General features: G+C 41.4%; 1 protein-coding gene and 1 non-coding gene across 7 annotated transcripts in view; one reads left to right on the forward strand and one right to left on the reverse strand.

Annotated features, from left to right (window-relative positions):
• The window catches only part of CFAP70 (cilia and flagella associated protein 70), a 110,816-nt gene that overhangs the window by 13,342 nt on the left and 80,235 nt on the right, over positions 1-17,239 (reverse strand). For all 6 annotated transcript variants that reach the window (XM_021943372.2, XM_021943373.2, XM_021943371.2 and 3 more), the window contains 6 exons: positions 11,237-11,395; positions 9,994-10,115; positions 8,222-8,374; positions 7,476-7,637; positions 5,963-6,052; positions 2,579-2,680 (listed from right to left, as the gene is read on the reverse strand). In XM_021943372.2, the coding sequence (XP_021799064.1) occupies positions 2,579-2,680; positions 5,963-6,052; positions 7,476-7,637; positions 8,222-8,374; positions 9,994-10,115; positions 11,237-11,395 (788 nt within the window). The remainder of the gene's footprint in view (positions 1-2,578; positions 2,681-5,962; positions 6,053-7,475; positions 7,638-8,221; positions 8,375-9,993; positions 10,116-11,236; positions 11,396-17,239) is intronic.
• Positions 11,809-11,912, forward strand: LOC116269548. The gene has a single exon (XR_004177175.1). It is a non-coding gene; the product is annotated as a U6 spliceosomal RNA (small nuclear RNA).

Here is a 17,239-nt window from a genome sequence, read left to right on the forward strand (position 1 = left end):
TATAGGCTAAACTGGGCTTCTTCACAGCACAGTGGTCCCACAGTTTCAAGAGAGCAAGAGTGGTAGCTGAAGGCTTCTAAAAGCCTAACCTCTGATAATTCACACAATGTCACTTCCATCATATTCTACTGGTCAGGGAAAATCACAAGTTTAGCTTAGATTCAAGGGGGTGGAGAAATGACTCTGTCTCTTGACGGGAGTGAGTGGCAATATAACATTGCAAAAGATGTGGACATGACAGCATAATTAAATGGGGACCATTATTATAAAAATCTACTACAAGGCCTAATTTTCTACTGCTGTGTATAACACCCATTTATCATATCACATTTTCCATAGATCAGAAGCCTGACATTATTCAACTAGTTCTTTGCTTAGGGTCTCACAAGGCCAAAATGAAGGTGTCATCTGTGCTGGGTTCTCATCTGCAGGCTCTGGAGAAGACTGTACTCCCAAGCTTATTCAGGTTGTTAGTAGAATTCAGTTCTTTGTGCTTGTAGGTTCCTAAAAGGTCCCTATTTCCCTGCTGGCTCTCTGCAGGGGCTGCTGTTAGCTTCTGGATGCCACCCACATTCCTTGACATGTGGTCCTTCTCCATATTCAAGCCAGGGATGCTATACTGAATGATTCTTATGTTTCAAATCTGACTTCCTTTCTGCCCCCATCACCAGAGAAAACTCTGCTTTTAGAAGATTTACCTGACTGGGTCAGGTCCACCCAGATAATATCTGTATTTTAAGGTCAACTGATTTGGTATTTTATTTACATCTGCAAAATCATTTCACAGCAGTACCTACATTAGTGTTTAATAGATTAATCTTACGGGAGGGGGCCATCTTTAGACTTCTGCCTAGCACAGAAGACTTCATATTTGAAGTGTCACAAGGTTTCTTCATTGACTTATTAATTACAAGCATGTTTTCAGTTTCCAAAGGTATATGAGTCCTTTTTTTTTTTTTTTTGCGACGGAGTCTCGCTCTGTCGCCCAGGCTGGAGTGCAATGGCCGGATCTCAGCTCACTGCAAGCTCTGCCTCTGGGGTTCATGCCATTCTCCTGCCTCAGCCTCCCTAGTAGCTGGGATTACAGGTGCCCGCCACCTCGCCCGGCTAATTTTTTTTGTATTTTTAGTAGAGACGGGGGGGTTTCACCATGTTAGCCAGGATGGTCTCGATCTCCTGACCTCATGATCCACCCGTCTCGGCCTCCCAAAGTGCTGGGATTACAGGCTTGAGCCACCGCGCCCAGCCCAAGTATATGAGTCTTTTGGGCTTTATTTTAGTTGTTGATTTATCATTTTACTGCCATGTGATCTGTATGTATTTGTTGAACTCCTCTTTCTGGTTTTGCATGTGGTCAACTTTTACAAATAACTCATTTGAACTTGAAAAGAATACGTGTCCTCTCATTGTTAAGTGAAGAGTTCTATATTGGTGTTTGAACTCAAACCTGTTGAATGGGTTATACATCTGTGTATATATATATCCTATTTTTTTCGTATTTGACTTATCAATTTCTAAGAGAAGCATATTATGGTCTTCCATACTGGCCCTTTTAGTTTAAAGATGAGGAAATTGAGGCCCAATAAAGTAAGGTGACTTGCCTCAGATCCTAGAGCTAGTTAGGGGAGAGCTGGGGTAAGAACTCTTTTTATTTTCTTTTATTTATTTATTTATTTATTTATTTATTTATTTGAGATGAGGTCTCACTCTGTCACCCAGGTTGGAGTGTAGTGGCACAATTTCAGCACTCTGCAACTTCTGCCTCCCAGGCTCAAGCGATCATCCCACCCCAACCCTTGAAAGTAGCTGGGACCACAAGCTCTCCACACCATCCCTGGCTAATTTTTTGTAGAGGCAGGGTTTTGCCATGTTCCCCAGGTTGGTCTCAAACCCTGAGCTCAAGTGATCCACCTGCCTCAGCCTCCCAAATTGCTGGGGTTACCAGTGTGAGCCACTACACCCGGCCAGACCTCAGGTATTTTTTAAATATTGATATTTGGAATATTTACACTAAACAGAAAATCTAGTAATTTTTGTTTTGTTCATTTCACTTATAATAATACTCCCCATCAATTTGGTGTCATATTGGCCAGTGGAAAACTGAGGGCTGCTCTCATTATTCCCAATGTGGTCTTAGACTGATACGCAAGTTATTTAAGTCTAACTATGGGAGAGTTACTTTTAATAGGTAAAGCACCTACCATGAACTCCCACATTACCCTCCACCCAATATCCCCTCTAAATCAAGGACAAGCACCCTCAGCCAGCATTTCAATGGGAAGAAATGATTCAGAAACACTAGTAGAACATCTCCTTCATCAATCTTTGACCTAGTTTATGTTGTGATACAAGATTGCTCCTATTTTTAGAACTTCCTTTCCAGAGAAACACACCTAAATATATTATTTTTAAGCATGTTTCAAGTAGATCCTGCTCAGACTTGGCCCTTCCTTTGTCATCAGCATAATCATTACACCTAGAGCTTATCAGATTTCAGCTACCATGCATTAATAGCCATCTGCTGCCCCTTGCTTACTTGACCCCTCAAGGGCATTGTGTAAGGATAATAAACACTCACTTTCAGGCAGACCAGAGCCAGATATGCCCATACTTCAGCATTGTAGTTGTTCAGTGCATTGGCTTCAGAGAGAGCATCCTCAGCCTCTGTGAGCTCCTCCAGCTTGGCAGAAAAATGAGACATGTGAGTTAGCTTAGCTGAAACCACTATGTCCCAATAATACTGGTGTACACGACCTATAACAATGGTTTTCAACTTTTTAATATTTTTAGCATCAGAACTCTTTTCTGCAAATGAAATCTTATGTGGTGGTTCAATATACGAACCAATTAAAAGTAGAAGAGCTCTGATTAAAAAGCCAGGTTGGGGATTCTGGAACCCTGCCTAGTAAGCTCTTAACTTATACCCCTTTCTTCCTTCCCTCTACAGTGGTCCCATCAGGACATCTATAAACCATGGAGCTTCAGGTGCAAGGTTGGAAATTCACAGGAACTCAACTCTCATGTGTGCATCATTCAGTGATTTATCCACATACTGTGGGCTCTCAGATACATTTATAGCTTTTTAAATTTACATTGTGCATCCTTTTCCTGAGGTAAAAGTCTGATTTGCCTGTTGAAATACTATTGTCCAGAAAGCTTTCTTTCCCCTAATATCAGTTATTAACAGCCCAATCCCGACCAATCAGTGCAGTATTCAGAGACTCTAGGGTGCACTCTGAGCTCTGGGCACATGGAAATTGTTGCTGCTTCCTAACTGTGAGTTTGCTCTGCTGCTTTGTAAAACATTCCAAAAGGTTCTCCCTTCTCCAATGAAGTAGCTCTTCTCTTTTCTTTTCTTTTCTTTTTTCTTTTCTCTTTTCTTTTTTCTTTCCTCCCCTCTTCTCTCTTTCCTTTCCTCTCCTCTCTCTCCCCTCCCCTCCCCACCATTCCCCTCTCTTTTCTTTGTTCTTTTTTCTTTTCTTTTCTCTTTTCCGCCTCACCTCACCCCGCCTCACCCCGCCTCATCTCACCTCTCCTCTTTGACAGAGTCTCGCTGTGCTGCCCAGGCTGGAGTGCAATGGCGTGATTTTGGCTCACTGCAACTTCCGCCTCTCAGGTTTAACGGATTCTCCTCCCTGAGCCTCCTGAGTAGCTAGAATTACAGGTGCCTGCCACCACAGCCGGCTAATTTTTGTATTTTTAGTACGGATGGTGTTTCACCATGTTGGCCAGATGGTCTTAAACCCCTGGCCTCAAGTGATCTGCCCACCTTGGCCTCCCAAAGTGTTGGGATTACAGGTGTGAGCCACTGTGCCCAGCCCACTTTTTCTGCTTTAAAATAATTAAATAATGGGTTTCTAGGCTGAAGACAAGATGAAGAATGGCCTTTCACCCACGCCCACACTTTGAAGTCTCTGAGACATTGATTTACTATTTAATCAACCTACATTTGCCAAGGATTTGCTCTGTGTCAGGCAGTATGCTAGATGCTGGGAATAAAAAAATAAAATCCTGTAGTCCCAGGTACTCAGGAGGCTGAGGCAGGAGGATCAACCAAGCCCTGGAGGCAGGGATTGCAATGAGCTGAGATTAAGCCACTGTACACCAGCCTGGGTGACAGAGCAAGACCCTGTCTCAAGTAAATAAATAAAATACAGTATCTGCCCTCAAAAGAGCTCACTGACAGATGTGTGAAAAACAAAACACAGGCCGGGTGCGGTGGCTCATGCCTGTAATCCCAGCACTTTGGGAGGCTGAGGTGGGAGGATCACCTGAGGTTAGAAGTTTGAGACCAGCCTAGCCAACATGGTGAGACCCCGCCTCTACTAAAAACACAAAAATCAGCTGGGTGTGGTGGCACACACCTGTAATCCCAGCTATTCAGGAGGCTGAGGCAGAAGAATCACTTGAACCCAGAAGGCGGAGGTTGCAGTGAGTCGAGATGGCGCCACTGCATTCCAGCCTGGGTGACAGAGCTGTAAGAAGATACCAATACTATACTGTTAAGTATTAAAAAAGGTTACAAAGGAGTAAATATTTACATTTTATACATTAAAATTGCTTTCATATATATGAAAAAAAGATGGGAGAAAAATGCATTCAATGTTAACAGTAGTTATCACCAACTTGTGGAGTTATGGATACTTTAATGTTTTCTTCATATTTTGTATCTATTTTCTTCATATTTTGTATCTGTATATGTTTTCTTCATATTTTGTATCTGTCTATTTACTTTTAGAGATGAGGTTTTGCTCTGTCACCCAGGCTGGAGTGCAGTGGCACGATCATGGCTCACTGCAGCCTCTAACTTCTGTGTTCCCACCAAGCAATCCTCCCAACTCAGCCTCCCAAGTATCTGGGACTACAGGCACATGCCACCATGCCTGGTTAATTTTTAATGTTTTAGTAGAGATGGGGATCTTGCTCTGTTGCCCAGGTTGGTTTCTCTCAAACTCCTAGGTTCAAGAGATCCTTCTGCCTCAGCCTCCCAAAGTGCTGGAATTACAGGTGTGAGCCACTGCTCCTGGCTTCTTCTAAAGTTTCTATAATGAACACATATTATCTTTATGGTTGAAAAATAGCAATGAGGGGCTAAGTCAGGTGGCTCATGCCTGTAATCCCTGCACTTTGGGAGGCTAAGGCAGGTGGATCACTTGAGGTCAGGAGTTCAAAACCAGCCTGGCCAATATGGTGAAACCCCATCTCTACTAAAAATACAAAAATTAGCCTGGCGTGGTGGTGGGCACCTGTAATCCCAGCTACTCAGGAGGCTGAGGCAGGAGGATCACTTGAACCCAGGAGGCGGAGATTGCAGTGAGCTGAGGCGACACCATTGCACCACTGCACCACTGCACTCTAGCCTGGGAGACAGAGCGAGACTCCCTCTCAAATAAATAAATAAATAAGTGAGTAAGGTATTCAAAGAAAAGGAGAGGCATGGAATCAATAATATACCTGAAGAAATTAGGCAGGAACAAGACGATGTTTGCCTCTTTGAAGACTGGAGGAAATGAGAGAAGGTTAAGTAAAGAGTTTTTAGGAGAAGCAGAGCAAAAGCTTCTACCAGAAGCTATAGCAAGTCCTCCTCCATATCGAAGGGTCACAGTGCTTAGTGTCAATCAATTTCTTTAATTGACTTGAATAGATTCTTCATCTCCCATATCACCTTTTTCTTACAGATAATATCACAAAAGAGTGTCTATACCAAATAACATGAATTTTTTTTATTATATAGCTTCTTGGTTCAGGTTTTTCTGGGATTTTTTTAAAAGATCTTTTATTTTTCTAGTTAGAGTTAAGTGACCTTCAGTTCACTGAACACCTGTGAAGAACAACTTTTCATTACAGCAGACAGCCCCGATGGCTATTCCAACGTCATTACAAACTCCCAGGAGGCTTGGAAGGCCAAGGAATCAAGGTCAGCTGTATGCACAGCCCTAGTCTCAAGCCTTCATCCTCTTACCCGATAGCAGGCGATTCCCAGTCCTAGCCAGGTAAGGCATGAAGGTGATCTCTTACAGGCTTGCATGTAGATTTTCTTTGCCTGTTCATACTGTAGAAAGAAAGCACCACTAAGCTACTGTTCCAGAAGCTTCAAACCCCGTATTGCTGGGATGATCACAGGATCTCTGAAGTTGCTCTCCAGAACAATCTAAGTTAAGTAAGACCTTTAATTGTACTTTTACATCTACCTTAAGGGAGTTATTGCAAGAAGATTGGTGAGAGGAGATGGATAGATCACATGAAAGGGCAGACTTTCACTTGGAAGTAGTTCCAAAGACATTTATAGTCTCTGCAAGAGTTGAGGCAAGGAGTTACACTGAAAGCGGGGGCAACCATCATGATTATCTGAATTCCACCTTGACTTCATGGATTACCCTCTTTCACTTAAATGCAACATCATGTGGTGGCATGACAAACATACAATCTCTGGACTAAAAGGTGTACTTGATATAGCCTCATCATTCTGGAAATCTATTCCCTTTGTTGTAAAGGATCTTAGAATTTTAGAAAAACTCAAAAGACAAACTTTCAAAGGACATATCCCTGAAGGGACAATTTCTTGTCCTGTATCTCCAACATGAGATGCATCTATAGCTGAGCCTCAGCAAACAGCCTAAGACCTGCTTGCCCAGGGTCTGCCTAAGTCAGCAGTGCTCTGAAGATGCAGCTTTCAATGACAACAGAAAGAGAACTTTTCCTTATATACTTCACTACAGTGGGATAGGGATTTCTGTCAAGCCTATATGAGCTTTCCACTACGTCATACAGCATTGTAATTTCTTGTTGCTGTTGCTGTTTAATATTAAATAAAAAGACAACTGGGTGTTCTGACAGGAAAAATACAATAAAGTCAAAACAAAAGCAGGGGAGTCAAAAGGCCTTTGGCAGAATGTTAACTGTTATAGTGAGATGATGGGTCCATGGTGGTTCATTCTACTATTCTGTTTGCTTTGTATGTATTGAAATTTTCCATAAAAGAAAGGTTTGGTTTTTTTTTTTTCAAAGAACTCGGAATATTTCCCAAAATATGGGGAGGGGCTGCTTCCATGGTCAGGTCAGAGTGCCCTATGGAATGGGGTTAGCTTCAGCTAGATTAAATAGAACCCTTTGTGTTAAGGAGAAAGTTTGGAGATAAGTCCTTTTGAAGCCCATGATACCTTCTGTTAGGTAAGTCAAGCTAAGGATGTTTCGACTACTGAGAATACAATTTTAGCTAACATAACATTTACTGAGTTCTTAAGAACTGTTTAGTAGCATAATGGTTAAAATCACAAACTCTGGTTTCAGCCTGCCTGAGTTTGAATGCTGCTTCCACTAATTACTGGTTGTCTGATGTTGGGCAAGTCACTTTACCTTTGGATGTAAAAGTGTCATTATTATAATACTATTTTAGTCCACACAGATGGATATTAATGCTTGAATTACAATCAGGTCCCAGACCATGGGGTTACTCCCCATCCTCTACCCCTCACCTCTTTCTCTTCCAGATAGATGAGCCCCAGCCGCAGGAAGATGAAGTGCATCTCAGAAGCATCCACTACAAAGCTAATGGTTCGTTCATAGCATGCTTTGGCCTCAGAATGATTTCCACTCAGAAAATAGAGATGGCCCTTCAGGCCCCAGACATTGGGGTTCTGGGAAAGTGAAAAACAAATAGTACATGGGATAAGGTAACATTTAAAAGTACCTTGATGATCTTTGTTTAACATTTAAATTTAGATAGATTAAGTCCATTTCCTTTCTCTTTTCTTTTTCAGATCAACTGTTTTCTTTTTCTAAGAGCATTCAGAAACATAACCATTTAATTGTACTGGGAGACATTTTTCTAGGTCTGCCCTCAGATTTCTTTCTTGCAGTCTTCAAAGCCATTTTGGGTGTGAAGTAAATATTAAGAAAAACATTCAAGCATAACCCCGATACTGTTCACATGAGAAAAGAGAAGAAATATAGAAAAACTGAAATAAACACTATCAGCTAAATATATCCTTTTCTCTGCCCTTTGCAAAACTCATGATTACTTTATTTTTATTTTTTTGAGACAGAGTCTTGCACTGTCACCCGGGCTGGAGTGCAGTGGTGCAATATCCACTCACTGCAACCTCCGCCTCCCAGGTTCAAGCGATTCTCCTGCCTCACCCTCCCGAGTAACTGGGAGGCATCACCACCTTTAAATAAACCCCCTTCTCCAGACTCAAGAGGCTTTAGCAAAAGTCATTACCAGGTAGTCCATCTGGGCTGCTTGTTGAAGGTATTCCTCTGCCTTGGCAAAGTCCTTCTTAAGAATGTGTGTCTGGGCCAGCACCAAGTAATATTCACAGCTGGGGCCTCCTTGAGGGCATAACAGCTCATGTGCAAGCACTCTGTGCACATACTGCAAGGAAAATCAGATTATAAGGAGCATATAAATGGCTGCATTGTGTCTTTTTTCGGTTGAAGGATTCTGCCTCTAATAATAAACAACAAGAAATGTATTACAGAATGAAATAATTATCCTCAACTTCAAAAGGTAAAGGGTGAATTACAAACATTCTGCACTTCATAGTTTCATTACCAGCTATTTACCTAGTCACCAAATGAAGACATTTCCAAGTGAATAACCTGCAATATCGTATAACTCTGGTCTTGCTAGTCATCATACTAGGTAAGTGTTAGACTGTATGTATTATGCAGCAGACAAAGGCACATCATCAACCACCCCACTTACAAAGTAGGTAATATTTTCAGGCAGTTGACATTGTAAGGAAACTTAAGTGAGGTAAAACTGCCTTTCTAACAATCTAAACTTGAAATCTTAGAAACATAAATGTGTGTTTTGGATCTACCTCCAAACATTAGTTATGTTTACCAGTTTTGTACTTTGGGTGAATTTTTTTTTTTTTTTAGAGACAGGGTCTTGCTCTGTCACCCAGAGCTGCTTACTGCAGCCTCCTGGCTTCAAGCAATCCTCCTGCCTTGGCATCTCAAAAGTGCTGGAATTATGGGGGTGAGCCACCATGCCTGGCCAAATCTTTGCTTTTTACACTTTATAAGACCTACAAATTTAACAAAGTTAGATATACTTCTTAAGTCGAAGATAAATCCTTCTTTTCATCTCCCACTGTTCCCATCTCAGTCTATAATGTAGAAAATTCTACATTACACTTACACCTTTTTAGGAGAATACTAGAGGGAACGCAGCTATTTTTTCTACCTGCCTTCTGGGTCTCTGACCCGGGGGTGCTAATGACTTATTTAGCTGTGGAAGAAGAGAGTCTGTTTCTATTTTGGGGAGGGTTAATGTGTTAAAGGCTCCTGCTTAATGTGGCTCAGTCCCACCCAGTTGATAATTCTTGTCCTTTCTTGAGTTTGCCTGCCCTCGAGTAGGGCATGCACTTGGCAGGATCAAAACCAAACACTCTTGGCTCCTGCATCTTGCTCTCTCCTACTGCTTGCTCATGAATATGTTTCTTGCTTCCCATGTGATAGGCAGACCTCCTAGGATGCTATTCTTCTCTCAGAGGAGACTTCAGTTCTTCAGCTGCTGTACCTGTGACTGCATGGGTAAGTCAATTGTGGGACCAGTTACGTTCTCCAGCCCAGTTTTACCCATAAAAATAAGCTAATATTTTTATTCCCCGATATAGTACTATGTATGTTTCTACTTGGATCAAACCTAGAAGGGAAGAAGGGAATTATTTGGCTCCTGTGAACCCCCAACACTCACAAAATGAATTCCCATAATAAAGTGATATCAGGCAACATATGCCTTAGAGTCTGATTTAGCTCTGTTGGTATTCTACAGGGAGCAGAACTTGCAGTGAGGTCTTCTGCTGCCATGTGCAAAGAGTGGTTCATGTTTGGATGTTTTTCCCGTTGGGCTTAAAGTATGCTCTCAAAAGCATATTTGATTTCTGTTTCACAAATATCTAAGCTTGAAAGATACCATTATGGATAGAATAAGGAGTTTGCTAAAATCTTTCCATCTACTTGCCCTTTTCCAAATATTCTGACCTGCACAGCCTTGACTTTCATCAAGAAACGTATGGTCTCCATGAAGATGGTGGTAGTTTGAGAAACACCATAATGAAGGCCGGGATGCAGAAAAGCTGATGAATCTTGACATTTTGATGCTTCTGAAAATATTACATTAAAAAGATTGAAGACTGGATATAATAGAAAAAGTGTCAGAAATTCAGACACACTCTTCCAGGCGCGGTGGCTCATGCCTGTAATCCCAGCACTTTGGGAGGCCGAGGCAGGTTGATCATGAGGTCAGGAGTTCGAGACCATCCTGGCCAACACAGTGAAACCCCATCTCTACTAAAAATACAAAGATTATCTGGGCATGGTGGCACGTGCCTGTAATCCCAGCTACTTGCGAGGCTGAGGCAGGAGAATCCCTTGAACCAAGAAGTCGGAGGTTGCAGTGAGCCAAGATTGCGCCACAGCACTCCAGCCTGGCAACAGAGCAAGACTCCATCTCAAAAAAGAAATTCAGATACACTCACGTAGCAGAGAGTCTTCTTATCTAATACATGAGAGGGATCATAATCTAGAAAGCAATTGACTGCTCTCTAGCAATGGTCCCCAAAAAGGAGAACTCAAAGGTTCTCAAGGTAAATCTACTTGTGGTTCCAAATGCAAGAACAACTAAATAAAAAGGTTTTAAAAAGTATTCAGATCTTCTTGAATGTGAAACACAGTTTGTAGATGTTTTTTAAAAATGAAGAACTGTTAGGAAATCATAGGTCTGTAGTTGGCTACTTCTGTGAGCTAAATATAAAATCCTTGCTGGCCGGGCGCGGTGGCTCAAACCTGTAATCCCAGCACTTTGGGAGGCCGAGACGGGTGGATCACGAGGTCAGGAGATCGAGACCATCCTGGCTAACACGGTGAAACCCCGTCTCTACTAAAAAATACAAAAAACTAGCCAGGCAAGGTGGCAGGCGCCTGTAGTCCCAGCTACTCGGGAGGCTGAGGCAGGAGAATGGCATGAACCCGGGAGGTGGAGCTTGCAGTGAGCCTCACTCCGCTCCAAGCACCCCCTCCTGGGTGAAAGACGCAAACCTGCCCCTAAAAAAAAAAAAAAAAAAAAAAAAATCCTTGCTTACTGAGAGAGTTACACCATTGAGTTTGGATTTCAGAGCCTAGTTATCAACTTCAAACAAGTCAGGATTGCCATTTCATCATAAGAGTCTTCATTTTTGTCTAGCTTATGCCCCTCTTCCAAGTGGAAATCTTTATTTCTAGTTACCTTTCTTTGTTGGTATCTCCTTGATAAATGTGTTAGATGGTTTTTGGTTTATACTTGGATCCCAAGTTTGTGTAGTCAAAATGGGTTCTTGTGAATCAGACTGCAGTTTGGAGGATTCTTCAAGAAATTTGTCTAGAATAGATAATGCAGCTCCTGGTCCTAAACAGATTAAATTTTAACGAAAAATAAAACTTCTTACATTGGGTATTTAAAGGTTATTGTAAGAGATACATTTTGCAAAGCATAAGAAACATATTCCCTAAATATTTCATGAAGGACAGACTTGTTTGGTAGACTTGTTTATATTTTTGAATAATTTAAAGAGTACAAACTAAACTGACAAAACAGTTTTGTCACTGTGACCCCCCAGTACAACCGTGCTGCTAGTCCAAGTCATGATAATATCAAACAGATCCCTATTTTAAGTTATTTAAATAAATAAATCTTTTTATTTAAACATTTGCATACAGATCTTTGCAAGGATATGTTTGTTTCAGTTGGGTTAAGATCTAGGAGTGAAACTGCTGGCATGTGTATGTATGTTTAAGCTTATTTCAAAACTTGGCAATTTTGTCCTCACTTTAGTAGCACATATACTAAAATTGGAACAGCACAGAGAATAGCATGGCCCCTGCACAAGGATGACTCACAGACTTCTGAAGCAATCCACATTTTAAATGGATGTAACAAAATATCACTCCACAAATACATACAAATACTATACATCAATAAAACAAATAAGGGGTTGGGGCCAGGTGCGGTGGCTCACACCTGGAATCCCAGCATTTTGGGAGGCCAGGTGGGTGAATCAGGAGGTCAGGAGATCGAGACCATCCTAGCTAACATGGTGAAACCCCATCTCTACTAAAAATACAAAAAATTAGCCGAGCATGGTGGCAGGCGCCTGTAGTCCCAGCTACTCGGGAGGCTGAGGCAGGAGAATGGCGTGAACCCAGGAGGCGGAGCTTGCAGTGAGCCCAGATTGTGCCACTGCACTCCAGCCTGGGCGACACAGCAAGACTCTGTCTCAAAATAAATAAATAAATAAAAATAAGAGGTTGGGCAAGGTGACTTACGCCTGTGATCCCAGCACTTTGGGAGGCTGAGGTAAGAGCACTGCTTGAGCTCAGGAGTTCAAGACAGGCCTGAGAAACATGGTGAGACCTCATCTCTACTAAAATAAAAATTAGCCAGGTATGGTGTTGCACACCTGTAGTCCCACGCTTGAGGGACTGAGGTGAGAGGACTACTTGAGCCTTGGAGATAGAAGTTGCAGTGAGCCATGATTTTGCCACTGCACTCTGGCCTGGGTAACACAGCAAGACTCTGTCTTTAAAAAAAAGAGAAAAGAAAAATAACCTTTAAATATTGCCATTTATTGGAAGGCCATGTAAGTATATGAAAAAAAAAAGAAAAAAATTACCAGTTTTCTCAAGTGGTTGCACCATTTTGCATTCTTACCAGGAATGTTTGAGAGTTCCAGTTACTCCACATCCTTGTTATAAATTTATCTTATCAATCATTTTAATTTTAGCTATCCCAGTGGTAAATTACATTGATTTTCAAATGTGAAACTGATCTTACAACCTGCTTAAATATATTATCTTTTCTATATGTTGCTGAAATTGAGTGGCTATTTGTTAAGAATTATTATGTCTAACCTGGTGTGGTGCCTCATGCCTATAATCCCAGCTATTTGGGAAGCTGAGGTGGGAGGATCGCTTGAGGCTAGGAGTTTGAGACCAGCCTGGGCAACATAACAAAACCTTGTCTCTTAAAAAATAATAATAATAATAAAATTAAATAAATAAAGAAGTATTGTATCTAGGCTTATGAAAGTTATTTGTATGTACTCTTCTTTCTTTGGGATGACTTTGTCTGGTTTGATACCAGGGTGATTACTGTTCTCAAATTATGAGTTTGGACGTGTTCTCTTTTTCTCTATTTTTTGAACATGTGGTATGATTGAAATTATTTCTTCCTTAAATATTTAATAAAATACACTAATAAAGCCTTTTGGGCCTGAAGTTTTCTTTGTGAGAGGTTTTTATTACGCACTTAACCTCCTTAGGAGATACAGGGCTATTCAGATTGTTTCTTCCTGAGTATGCTTTGTTAGTTTATGTCTGTCAAGGTATTCATACATTTCATTTAGGTTGTTAAATTTGTTGGCATTAAGTTGTTAATAACTTCTCCTTATTATCTTTTTAATATTTATAATATTTTCAGTGATGTCCTCTCTCTCATTTGTGATATTGGTAATGTGACTTCTTTTTTTCCTGATCAGATTTATCTGTTTCATTGATCTTCTGAAAGAAACAGCTGTTGGTCTCATTGATTGTCTCTATTTTTGTCTGTTTTCTATTTCATTGATTTCTATTCTGGGCTATTTATTTCCTTTTACTTATTTTGGGTTTAATTGGATTTTCTGGTTCTAGCTTCTTAAGGTAGAATCTTAGATCATTGATTTTAGACGTCTCTTATTTTCCAGTATAAGCATTTATAGCTATAAACTTTTCTCTAGAAAATAATTTAGCTAATCCCACACATTTTGATTTGTTTTGCCATCATTACGATTAAGTTCAAACTATTTTCTTTTTTTTTTTTTTCTTTGAGACAGAGTCTCGCTCTATCGCCCAGGCTGGAGTGCAGTGGCGCAATCTCCACTCACTGCAAGCTCCACCGCCTTCCAGGTTCACGCCATTCTCCTGCCTCAGCCTCCTGAGAAGCTGGGACTACAGGCGCCCACCACCACACCTGGCTAATTTTTTTGTATTTTTAGTAGAGACGGGGCTTCACCGTGTTTGCCAGGATGGTCTCGATCTCCTGACCTCGTGATCTGCCCGCCTTGGCCTCCTAAAGTGCTGGGATTACAGGCATGAGCCACCGCGCCCGGCAAGTTCAAACTATTTTCTAATTTCCTTTGTGATTTATTCTTCGACCTGTGGGTTGATTATTTATTTATTTAGATCCGTATGTATTTATTTATTGAGACAGACTCTCACTGTCACCCAGGCTGGAGTGCAGTGGCACAATCACAGCTCACTGCAGCCTCGACCTCCCATGCTCACATGATCCTGCCATCTGAGCCTCCCTAGTAGCCAGGACTACAGACACGCCACCACACCGGGCTATATATATATATTTTTAACTTTTGTAGAGATGGAGTTTTGCCATTTTGTGCAGGCTGGTCTCGAACTCCTGGCCTCAAGTGATCTGCCTGCCTTGGTGACCTGTGGGTTATTTAGAAGCGCATATTTCCAAAAACTTGAAGTTTTCCTATATGTCCAGTGATGAGATGGTAAATGTTTAACTGTTGGCTGTCAGGGGTGTGTGTGGAGCCTGGTTTGCTGATTTCCATGATGTAAATTTTCCTACCATGGCCAATATCAAGCTACCAATGTCATGTCATTGAATATAGAGTTTCAATCCCATTACTGGGTATACATCCAAAATAAAACAAATCTTTCTACCAAAAGGACACGTGCTTGCAATATTCACAATAGTAAAGACATAGAATCTAGCTAAGGTGTCCATCAATGGTGGTCTGGATAAAGAAAATGCAGTACATATACACCATGGAGTACTGCACAGCACAAAAAAGAACAAAATCATGTCTTTTGCAGCAACATGGATGCAGCTGGAGGTCATTATCCTAAGCAAATTAATGCAGGAACAGAAAACCAAATACTGCAAGTTCTCACTTATAAATGGAAGCTAAACACTGGGTACTTGTGGATATACAGACACGATTCTAGCGAAAGAAAAGGTGGGGAAAAGGGGCTGACTGGGTTCTCCCCCAGCTCCTCCTAATGAAGAGAAAAAAAAGGCCAGGGATCCCCCAAAGCCAATTAAGCTCATGGATCAACTCATCCTTGCTGAGGCTGGGGAAGGCTGGGGAAGGCTGAGGAAGGCTGGAGAACGAAGCAGCCATGTGGATGGTCTGAGCCACATGCAGAGAGGAGGAGCAGAGGGGAGGATTGGGCAGCTGGCCTGGCTAGCTATCAGGGTGGAGGGGCGAGGCCAGGGCCAGCTTACCCTGAAAATCCCCCTCACACGTATCCAAAACTGCACCACTCATATTACACAGCTGTAAGAACACAATGATAGGATTCAGAGAAAGGAATGAACATGACAAAACATGAATGTCACACACACACACACACAAACTATGCCAATATTACAGTCCCAGGCGGGCCACACCAAACCATGATGGATTCCACACTGGCTCACAGACCTGAATGTATGGGACAAAACAACAGTCTACTACCAAAAGGATGTTAAAACAGGGCTTGCATGGGCCTCCCTGTAACTGGGATTACAGGCGCGCACCACCACACTTGGCTAATTTTTAAATTTTCAGTAGAGACGGGGTTTCACCATGATGACCAGGCTGGTCTTGAACTCCTGACCTCAGGTGATCTGCCTCCCTCAGCCTCCCAAAGTGCTGGGATTACAGGTATGAGCCACTGTGCCCAGCTAATAAGTTATATTTTTATTTTCATTCAGTTCAATATATTTTCAAATTTCCCTGTGACTTCATCTTTCATTAGAGGAATATTTAGTAATGTATTGATCATTTCTAAGTGTTGAGAAATTTTCCTGTTATCTTTCCTTTTTTTTTTTTTTTTGAGACAGAGTCTTGCTCTGTTGCCCAGGCTGTAGTGCAGTGGCCCAGTCTCAGCTCACTGCAACCTCCGCCTCCGCTGTCCAAGCGATTCTCCTGTTTCAGCCTCCCAAGTAGCTCAGATTATAGGTGTGCACCACCACACCCAGCTAATTTTTGTGTTTTTAGTAGAGACAGGGTTTTGCCATGGTGGCCAGGCTGGTCTCAAAACTACTGACTTCAAGTGAGTTGTCAGCCTCAGCTTCCCAAAGTGCTGGGATTATAGGAGTGAGCCAAGAGCCACCACACCTGGCCAGATTTTTCTGTTATCTTTCTATTAATATGACATAGGGGTGAGACACACCCAAATGTAAGTATGAATTTGTCTGCATCTCCCTTGGCTCTGATAGTTTTTGCTTCATTATCTTGCAAAGCTGTGTTGTTTAGTGTAAACACACTTAGAACTGGTATATGTCTCCTTGGTGAATTAACCCTGTTATTGTTATTTAATGTTTCTCTTTGTCTCAACTTATTTTCTTTGCTCTGGAGTCTTCTTTGTCTAATATTAACATAGCTACTCCAGCTTACTCTTATTGGTTCATAAGCTCTTATTGTTTATCCTTTTATGCTTAATTCATCTATATCACTGTGTTTGAGGATTTTTGGGGACAGGGTCTCACTATGTTTTCCAGGGTGGTCTCAAACTCCTGGCCTCAAGCGATCCTCCCACCTCAGCCTCCCAAAGCACTGGGATTACAAGCATAAGCCACTACACTCAGCCTATATCATTATATTTGAAATGAGGTTCCTGTACACAACATATAGTTGAGGTTTTTAAAATTGCTATTTAAAGCCAGTCTCTGTCTTTTAATTTGTATGTTTAGACAATTTCCATTGAATGTAATTATGTTAGTTTCCTATTGCTGCTGTAACAAATTACTACGAACTTAGTGGCTTAAAACAACACAAACATATTATCTTATAGTTCTCAAGGCCAGAAGTCTGAAATCAGTTTCACTGGATTAAGGTCAAGATTTGGCAGGGCTAGTTCCTTCTGGAGGCTCTAAGGGAGAATTTATTTCCTTGTCTTTTCAGCTTGTAGAGGCTACCTATATATCTTGGTTTGTAGCCCCTTTCCTCCAACTTCAAAGCCAGAAGCATAGCATCTTCAAATATCTTTTCTCTGGCCCTCTGATTCCGTTATCACATTGTCTTTTTTTTGTCTGTGACTTCTCTCACATCTCTCATATAAGGACCCTTGTGATTACATTGGACCTACCCAGACAATCCAAGATAATCTCCCCGTTTCAAGATTCTTGACCACATTTGCAAAGTCTCTTTTGCTATATAAGGTAACATTCCCCGGTCCCAGGGATTAGGACATGAACATCTTTTGG

This window comes from Papio anubis, chromosome 11 (genome assembly GCF_008728515.1).
Source record: "Papio anubis isolate 15944 chromosome 11, Panubis1.0, whole genome shotgun sequence".
Taxonomy (NCBI): Eukaryota; Metazoa; Chordata; class Mammalia; order Primates; family Cercopithecidae; genus Papio; species Papio anubis.